This window comes from Melanotaenia boesemani, chromosome 8, assembly GCF_017639745.1.
Source record: "Melanotaenia boesemani isolate fMelBoe1 chromosome 8, fMelBoe1.pri, whole genome shotgun sequence".
Taxonomy (NCBI): Eukaryota; Metazoa; Chordata; class Actinopteri; order Atheriniformes; family Melanotaeniidae; genus Melanotaenia; species Melanotaenia boesemani.
Window position 1 is genome coordinate 34,690,230 of NC_055689.1, and position 10,281 is coordinate 34,700,510.

At 42.3% G+C, this 10,281-nt stretch overlaps 2 protein-coding genes across 2 annotated transcripts in view; one reads left to right on the top strand and one right to left on the bottom strand.

Moving 5' to 3' along the window:
* Positions 1-10,281, top strand: part of LOC121645098 (zinc finger protein 420-like) — a 1,096,702-nt gene that overhangs the window by 563,886 nt on the left and 522,535 nt on the right. The window lies entirely within an intron of this gene.
* Positions 6,601-9,871, bottom strand: LOC121645123 (zinc finger protein 37 homolog). Its single transcript, XM_041993519.1, has 2 exons — positions 9,605-9,871; positions 6,601-8,343 (listed from the first exon to the last, which is right to left on the bottom strand). Exons 1-2 carry the CDS (start codon positions 9,732-9,734, stop codon positions 7,058-7,060), a joined length of 1,416 nt encoding a protein of 471 aa, XP_041849453.1. The 5' UTR covers positions 9,735-9,871; the 3' UTR covers positions 6,601-7,057.

The window sequence follows — 10,281 nt, forward strand, 5'->3', positions numbered from 1 at the left end:
CTGGGACTGCAAGCGTAAGAAATATCCTGCCTTTGTACAATGTGCTCAACCACAACTTTCTTAATGTCTAGTGGGTTCATATCGCTTGGTGAAAGGGATGGTGTTCTCCTTTCTTTAATGAGGGGGGCATGGTCAGTGGCACCATTGTTGCTTGGTATGACATCTGAAAGTGCGGTATAGGACTGTTGCTCCTTCAAAGCAGGTGGGGATAAAACATTGGTCTCAACATGTGCAGGGGAAGACTTTTCAGTTACAGGCTGCATAGCTTCAACATCTTCCCCAATCTGAAACATCATCTCTTTCAAAACTTCATCATAGTCTTTGCCACTCAGTTTAGCTAGTTTTTTGAGCTCAGCTAAATATGTCTTAGTAACATTACCCCCGACCTCGGTGGTGTACACGCTATTGAGTGTCTTAATTTCATAGACAACAGTGGGCTCACCTTGTACAAGGGCTGGGCGATTAATCCAGTTTTAATCTCAATCACGATCTGGGTTTTCAACGATCATAAAAATGAAATGGTCCAATTATTTGCTCTTTCTCAGTTTACTCTTGCGCTGTTTTCAGTTGCAAATAGAGCGCGACTTGCAGCACTCTGCTGCAGACTCCTCCCACAGTCCCAGCCGCTTTGGTTTTATTCAACCCGAGTTGCAAACACCTCTCAAGTTATGGGCTGGACACACGGGAGGTGTCATCGCTCCTTCTCTATTCATTTTCTATGGAACTTGTGCGATGGGGCGAAAATCGCTGCCCTCCTCCAACCAAGGTGACATTAGTGCATGTGAAATGTTGTGCTCGTTCCTGTAGACATGCACACAAGAAAATACAAAAAAGTTCAATTTTGTGAATCACGACGAAATGATCCACCAGCTCCCAGAGACACAACGCGATAACAGACGTTATAAACCAACATAACTTGTTTTCTCACCAAAGACCAGCGCTCATTCAACACACTGAACAACCCGGGATTTAGGACACTCATCAACACTTTGGACAAACGGCATCACTGCCATCTCATCACCATTTTAGTTGAGTGTCTCTCCCTGCCCTGTATGATGTCATGAGGGTGGTGTGAAAGACGTGGCTACAATCCAATGTTTCTCCACCGCTACGGACCTGTGGTCAAGCCGCACCATAGAGCTGTATATGACGCGGATTTCAACGTGAAAACAAAATGTCTCCAGACTCATTTTTTTCCAGATCCCACCGGGCAGAACACAGCTGCTGGTCTGAGACAAACAATAGTGGGACCTGGGTGGAAAGAAACTAGTCCGTTTTACCACAGACCACGCTTCAAATGTCACACTGCCCCCCTACTGTGTGTATATGGTAAATGGACTTGTACTTATATGGTGCTTTTCCAGTCAGCTTGACCACTCAAAGCGTTTTACACTACCTGTCACATTCACCTATTCACACACTCACACCCCGACAGGCACATCGGGAGGCAACCTAGGATTAAGTGTCTTGCCCAAGTAGTAGTCAGGGAAAGCCTGGAATCGATCCACCAACCTTCCACTTGGAAGACGACTGCTCTTCCTCCTGAACTACAGCCACCCATGTGGTTCATATGCTGTAAGCGAGGTTCTGAACCTTCCAAGGCCAAACTGCTGGAATATTTAACGATCAGGTTTTGGAAGAACTTGGACTCTGAACCTTTAACAAGGAATCTTTCACTTTTACCAAACCTGTTTTAGAAAGTCAACCACTTGTTCATCTTGTTCAGCTACTTGAGTTTTCCCACTGACAATAACTGCATTTAGAATTTTTACACCAGACTACATCAGGTGCTCTTCGGAGAATTGAAACACTAGATGTTAATGCAACTTATTTTGCCTTTAAAGATGTCTTTTATTACTGCCCCAAGAAATTAAATAAATCATCTTTGCATGATGATGTACTTAAACTGGAGAGCACTAATTATAAAAATATATAATTTCTCACATTTATGCTTTTTTAGTTCTCTTTCCCATTTCCCCCAGATCTCCTGAATGTCTGTAAAGAGGAGGAGGTTACTGCTAACCCACAGCGCTGTTTCCAGGCGTCTCTGCAGATTAAAGAGGAAGAGGAGGAACCCACCAGTCCAGACGAAGATCTGTCTGAACTGAAGCTGGAGACCGACACCTTCATGGTGACTAATGAGGAAAAGAACCACAGTGGATCAGAACCAAACAACGGCCAGAGATTTTCATGTCAACTCTGTGGAAAAAATTATGATTGAAGTAGTAATTTAAAAGTCCACATGAGAACTCACACAGATGAGAAGCCTTTCCTCTGCAACACATGTGGAGAAAGTTTTAGATTACCAAACACATGTGAACTCACACAGAGAGGCCATATTCTTGTGAAACATGTGGAAAAGGTTTCGACATAGTAAAGCTTTGACTGTCCACATGAGAACTAAGACACATTAGAGGGAGAATTCTCATTTTCTTTATTACAGCAAATCATCTGGTATGCCACAGCAGGTGTAAATCTCTGATTAACTGGCCTTTCATTTAGTTTTGGTATCATCATTTGAACAAATTACTTTAATCTGAAGAATTTTGCATGTAATTTCACAAGTTTTTTCCTGTTTTGAGGAGATGGAGAATGGTTGATCAGTACTTATTCAGAAAGACTTTAGTCTATCTGCATATTCTCCCATTTGGTCGCTCAACTTTTGGATGGATGCCACGGTTTTGACCCACCCAGGTTAAATCCAGCCTTGCAAACCTTGTCTCAGCTGCAGGGTTTTTGGCTGTATTATTGTAAAACATGTGGGACATGTTTCACTTGGTAAAAATATTGTGTTGTTCTCTGCAGTGTTAGTCCAAGTTTTTACTTTTATTTCTGTTTATAAAGTACCCTTAGTTGGGTGTCTATTATTTATTCTGTGTACCATTTCATGTCCGGGAATCGTCACTGAGATAAGTTATTTCATAAAAGACTGTTAGTTTATTTTTCAAATGCAAGATCTGGAACTTTTATCATTAGAACCTTTCCTGTAATTAGGATTAGGATGGATGGATGGATGGACGGATGGGTGGATGGATGAATGGATGGGTGGACGGTCGGACGGATGGGTGGACAGATACTTTATTAATATCTTGAGGAGGATAGGAGCCACGTGTTTCTCGTGCGAGGATAAATGAAAATTTTCACTATTTTCACCATATTCAAGATGTTAGATGTAAAATGAATAAATGTTTCGGGGCTTTTTTGACTGAAGCTCCTTTGTGACGTGTCATGTCATGTGAAAGTGCAGAAGAAGAATGAGCGTAGAAAAGTATCCACTGCGCAGGAGGAAGTGAGAAACAGAGATTAATCATGTGATTGATCAAAACACACAGTTTTACCTTATTGATTAAAAACTGACTGATTCTACAGGCTGTGATGAAGCACTGAACAAGGCCTTTAACCCCAACTGCTCCCCAGGAGCTGGAACATGTAACTGTCAGTTCAGCATCCGTCATCGCCGTCAGTTCTTTGTCACAGCCTTCACTTCTTCATCCCCACCATCACTTTGACGTCACCACCGTCGGTTCTGCTTCACCACCAACAGTTCTGCGTTCTCAACGCCATGGGTTCTATGTGTGTTTAGTTCTTCTTCACCACCGTCATAGGTGGAAATCTTGATAAATTTCAGTTCGGTTTCTGACCTCATCACAGCCCTGAAACAGCTCTGGTCGAAGTGTTAAATGACATTAGGTTGAATACTGATTCTGGTCTTGTATCAGTTCTGGTTCTGGTCTAGTACCAGTCCTGGTTCTGTTGGATCTCAGTGCTGCATTTGACACTGTAGATCACAGAATCCTGTTGCACAGGCTGGAAAACTGGGTTGGACTTTCTGGAGCGGTTCTTAACTGGTTCAGGTCCTATTTAGAAGGCCGGAGTTATTTTGTTACGATCGGCAGCTATGAATCCGAGCGAGTGGCCATGACTTGTGGAGTCCCCCAGGGGTCAGTCCTTGGACCTCTTCTGTTCAACTTGTATATGCTCCCTTTGGGTAAAATATTACAGAACTATAGCATTAATTATCAAAGTTATGCAGATGATACACAACTTTATGTGTCTCTGTCACCAGACGACTGCAGTCCAATAGACTTATTGTGTCTGGAGCAAATAAACACCTGGATGAGGGAGAATTTTCTACAATTAAATGAAGACAAAACTGAGATTATTCTGTTTGGTAGCAAAGAGAAGAGGGTCAGCATTGGCAAACACCTGGAGACTCGGGCTCTTAAAATCACCAACCAAGTTGGTAACCATGGAGTGTTGATAGACTCAGACCTGACTTTCAGCAGCCACATCAAAGCTTCACTAAGAAGCTTTTTACCAGCTCAGAAACATCAACAGAATTAAAAGTTTAGTCTCCCAGAAAGACCAAGAGAAACTCATCCATGCATTCATCTCCAGTAGACTGGATTACTGTAATGGTCTTTTAACAGGACTTCCTAAAAAGAGCATTAAACATCTGCAGCTCATCCAGATGCTGCTGCTAGAGTTTTAACCAGGACTAAGAGATCTGAACACATCACACCAGTTTTTAAATCTTTACACTGGTTTCCAGTTTATACTGGTTTCCAGTCAGTCACAGAATAGATTTTAAAACCCTTCTCCTTGTTTACAAATCCCAGAACGGTTTAGGCCCAGAATACATCTGTGATATGTTCAGAGAATATAAACCTAGCAGAGCTCTTAGATCCAAAGACTCTGGTCAACTAGTCCAGACCAGAGTCCAGACCAGGGTCCAGACCAGAGTCCAGACTAAACATGGAGAAGCAGCATTTAGCTGTTATGCTGCAAACAAGTGGAACAAACTGCCAGTGGAGATTAAACTTTCACCAAATGTAGACATTTTTAAATCCAGGTTAAAAACATTTCTTTTCTCATGCGCCTATGCATGAAATCTGCACGGTAACTTTTTTAACTTATCTTGCTTTTAATCATTTTAATGTAATTTATTATTTTATTGTGATTATGTGTTGATGCCTTTTACTATTTCTAAATATCTGTAATGCTTTTTTTTTATGTAAAGCACTTTGAATTGTCCTGTACATGAAATGTGCTGTACAAATAAACTGTCCTGCCTTTTAAATGTTTGTTTTGTTTCTGGAGAAGCATTTGTCTGTAAAGCTGCTGAATTTGTCACGTTTGTTCATCTCAAAGTTCCTCTGTTCATTGTGGTCATTAAGTGCATCATTGGTTATTCTGTATAAACTGACCTGGAGTAATTAAATACTGACTAAACACACACAGATAAACGTATGACAGCAAAGGAGGAAAATGCATCATATACAGGATATAACCTCATAAAAACCATGTATTAATTACAAACCAAATTCTTTTATACCAGTTTTAACTAAATATAATTTGTTATATGCTTGATTTCTTAATTTTGAATCTCTTTGGATCGGTCTGTGAATCTGTTGCATGAGGTGTGGATGAACATCCTGCTGAGAACATGAGGATTTATTTAATGTGAAGTCACATCAGGTCCTGTCTGTTCACCGCTTCATCCAACTTCCTGCGTTTTTTCTCTACAATCCGCTGCAGAAGATTAAGAGATTGAGGCCAAACCCAGCAGGGAAAGAAAAACTGAATACCTACCTGGAGGTAACAGGTTGGGTTTCCTGTCAACACGTTCGTGGAAACGAGTGTTCATGTGCACAGTTCCAGCGTTAGGTTGAGGCATTGCAGGAAATATGACAACTCGTGCTAATAACACTGAGCCACTGAGGTAAATGAAGGCCCGAGTCTTAATCTGAGGATTTAACGATAAAAGTATTCACTGATTTCATCATTTTACATTATTTCTCATACGAAAAACAAAGTTTAACTCGTGGCTGGACCTCATTTTTCCAGCTGCAGCAATCTGCTGATTTGCTTTGTAGAAGTTTTCTTTACTTTCTACCACTGGCCTTGGTTCACACTCGGTTATCATCATCAGGATGAAGCTTGCGTTTCTTCTGCAGTCTTTGATCCTTCGGTGGAAACTTCGTAACAATAATTCCAGAGTTGCTTTGAAGCTTTCAGCCGAGGATCAGCAGTGAAGGCATCACAGCAACCCTGTGTGTGTTTGGTAACTCAGTGTTGGCAGGACAAGTGTTTCTATTATCACAATGTCTTGATTTATGAGCTTTATAAACCACCTTCTAAATAAAAGCTTCCACTTTTTAAACCGTCTTGTTTCTCAGCATGTTTCCATCTGAAGATCCAGATGTTGCATCATCCGGTGGAACAACCAGGATGCGGAACGTCGGACATGATGCCGCCGAATCCTCACTTTTCTCTAAGTATCTGTTTGCTTTTTCTTTTCACAAACAAAAACCGAAAAAAAGACGAAACATTACAATTCTTCCCACGGGAGAGAAGGAATATATATATTTACACACACACACACACACACACACACACACACACACACACACACACACACACACACACACACACACACACACACACACACACACACACACACACACATTGTGTAAGCAGGCCTAAATTCACAAGTAAACCAAGTGAAAAAGTCAAGATTTTTAGGCATTTTTCTTTCTTTGTTTTCGTTCCGTTTGTCCCAGAGGACAAATCTGCTCTCAGTGATACAAAACCAACCCCGTTTTTCCAGAAATTCCTAAATGTATCTAAACTTGGTCTGGCTGGGAAAACCAACTTCATGCATCCGTCCTCCGTGTTCATCCACTTCCTGGTTATGGTTTTTATTCTTGCCTGCCACTAACATTAATTAAAACAAATACTTTTCCCCTGAATGTCATTTCCTGCTTTTCTTTTCCCAAAAGAACATCAAATCTAAGTGGAAGTTTTTAGCATTTTCTCCATGTTTTTCCTTAAATTCTGCCAATAAGATAATAGAAATAGAATTCAGGGGCATTCCCACCAGATGTCTCCAACATGTTCTATCAGCATTTGTCTTTTTTAAGTATTTGTAGTGAAAAGGTGTAATGGTGTTAAAAACAAAGACGTGAATCTCTTCTGTAAGAAAACCACAGATTTATTTCATGAACGGTTTGGTCCTGATGAGAACAGGTCTGCTAGCAGCTGTGGTTGGTGCCGCTTACGTCGTCCCGCCAGCTGCTGTGAGGGGAAGGCTGCTGAGGTGAGAATGAGATTTTCTGTGTTTTCTTAGCGCTGACGCGTCGCGGTATCTTCTCTGGCAGATGTTGCAGGGGTAAGGCATCTCCCCTGTGTGCGTCCTCGTGTGGGACGTTAAACTGCCCCGTTCGGTGAAAGATTTCCCGCAGGTTTTGCAGGAAAACGGCTTCTCGCCTGTGTGCGTCCTCATATGAGCCGTTAAACGAACGTTAGTAATGAAACTTTTCCCACATACTTTGCATGAATAAATCTTCTCAGCTGTGTGGACGGCTAAATGTCTTCTAAACGCTGAGGAGTCAGTAAATCTTTTTCCACACGTGTAGCACAGGTAAGGCTTCTCACCTGTGTGCGTCCTCATGTGGACGGTCAGGTGATCGCTCTGACTGAAACCCCTCCCACATGTCTGGCAGGTGTACGGCTTTTCAGCCGTGTGAGTTCTCATGTGGACGGTTAAATTACCATTTTGAGTAAAAATTTTTCCACATATTTTGCAAGAATGCACCTTTTCTCCGGTGTGAGTTCGCATGTGAATAGTCAAACTCCCGTTCAGAGTATAACTCTTCCCACACAGCTGGCAGGAATACGGCTTCTCACCTGTGTGAGTTCTGGTGTGGATCAACAAGCTCTCTCTACACCTGAACCCTTTGCCACAGGTTTCACAGGAATAAGGCTTCTCCTCCATGTGAGTTCTCATGTGGCGAGTCAGAGTTTTACTGTGTCTGAAACTTTTCCTGCATGTTTTGCAGGAATATGGCTTCTCACCTGTGTGGATCTTATAATGATTTTTCAACGACTGGACTGTATTTAATCTTTTTCCACAAGTGTTACAAGTATATGGCTTCTCGCCGGTGTGGTGCAGGTCCTCAAATGTTTTCCCAGCAGTTTTCCTCTTCACAGATTTGTTGCTTCTGCCTTTGTGATGCATCTTCAGTGGCTTCAGAGCTTCATTTCTACCTGATCCTGGGTCTATATAGTCACGTCCTTTCTGATCTTGACTCTCAGCCGTGGGACCGTTGTGAGACAGGAGCTGATCACCATTTGATTGTGATTTTCTGGGGTCACTTTGCTCAATAACCGGAGTCTCCATCTTCACTGCAAGCTGCTCTCCTTCCTGACTGGTAGAGAATTCCTCTTGTTCCTCTTTAATTCGTGGAAGCACGCAGCTCAGAATAAAATTCCTCTCATTGTTGCTGAACTGTTGCTCAGTAAGAAACTCCTCTTCCTTCCAGACATGCTGCTGTTGGTGGTCTGGAGGGGAAATAGTACCAATAAAATTATTAATGATTGTTAGCAGGGCTTACAATCTTCACAACCACTTATAAGATTCAAACCCCACATCTCTGAGTACGTTCCTAGCTCTGGTTATTAACTCAGGAAGTTGACTGAGTCTTCTGACTCTGGACATGTGCAGGTTCATGTAAAATGGAGCCGACCAATCACATGGTTTATTTCTGACAGGCTGAAAAGCTGCCCAGCTGCTGATAGTGATGTTAGGTCTGACACAAAATCCCCAAAGCCTGCATCGAGTAAAGAGTGTGTGTCCATATGAACCCTGCAGGGAGGCCGTACTATGTTCCTGAATATCACGTTTTTCCTAATTCCCGCGAGCGCCTACAGTAGCATCGTTGTGTTTACAAATCCACCGGTACGTAGTTTACATATTGACAGCACTGCTGGACATCTAGTGACCAGCAGATGTCAGTGCTACCAAACGAGCTGTTAAATGGGGCCTCTAGTAATGACACTTGTGGCAATTCAACTGGCCAGAAAGACTCAACACCCTGACGGGCTTCATCACACCATCACCAGCTGCTGCAGTGGAGGAAAGATGGAACAAAGTGACTTCAGACGTCGGCATGAAAGCATCAGTAAATTTAACTAGACTGTGTATTCTGTTACAGGGCTGGGTTGAAGGAGTGAGGAACATCAGACGGATCCATTAATCTGAATTCTGTCAGATGCACCTCTGAATGAAATAATCTGCACGAATAAAGAACCAATTTTTAAAAATAAAATAAACGAGTTTTTATTCATCCGGCGGCTTTCTTTAAACATTTTCTTAAAAAAAAAGAAAAAGATGAACTTGGACACAGACGCAGACCTGCAGGCGGAAATCTTTGAACAGCTGAGTGATGGTTTCCATGGTGTTGCCATGGTGACCGGTCCTGAAGCAGGTTGTGAACTCCTCAGCCTGCTTCAGACTTCAGGTTCTGCTTATTTTTCTTCTCTTCTCTGTATCACGTGGTAATAAAACCAACGACGAAGTCTGGTTAAAGATGAACAAGATTTTAATATTTTCTGGTGGCTGCTCGAGACCTGCACGCGAGCACGTGACTGATAAAACACCGACGGCCCGTCACGCACGTGAGGACTGGCTGGAAGGAAAATGACTGTTTTAAGTTTCCTGTTCAGTTTAATGTAAACGTGTCTGCATCAGAGAAATGACTAAATCTGTACCGCAGACCAGACCAGACCAGGATCCTCCAGGAGTTCGTCCAGAGCTCCATACCTGCTGGGTGGAGGTTTCTGTCCAGCAGTCTGCGACCACCATCCATCTCCTCCTCCAACTGGACGAAGGCGGGATTTTTTTCTTCAGATGAGGACATTTTTCCTCCAACAGATGGAATATGACAGAACATGAGCTGCTTTGCTTTAGTGTGGATGTTTTTCCGGTCTTTTTCTTCTTCTGCAAAACGTGATTTCCAGCATCACCTCCACCTGCTGGTTGGAGGATGAATCACCTGTTTCTGTCCGCAGGTGTTACACTTCCTGTTTACCTCTTGTAATCTTCTAAAGTGGTCTGGATTAATAGTTCTCAAGCTTTCTGGAGATTTTAAAAAGTTTTTCTTTGGACATTTTCTGTTTTTCCTCGTTTTCAGTCCAGTCTTTAATAATTACTCAGTACAAACAGAAACATCCAGTAGCCGGTCCAGTTCTACAGAGCCTGAAAGTAAATATTTCTGCTTCATTCTTCATCCCAGTCTGAACCATCTTAGAGAAACTTTGTCATTTCTTCAAGTAGCCTCCAGGAATAGTTCTCCAGGATCCTTGTAGGCCTTTCCAGGAATAGTTCTCCAGGATCCTTGTAGGCCTTTCCAGGAATAGTTCTCCGGGATCCTTGAAGGCCTTTTCAAAGTTCTTCTTTGGATATTTCTGCCTTTTGTTCTGTTCTCTGTCCAGATGATC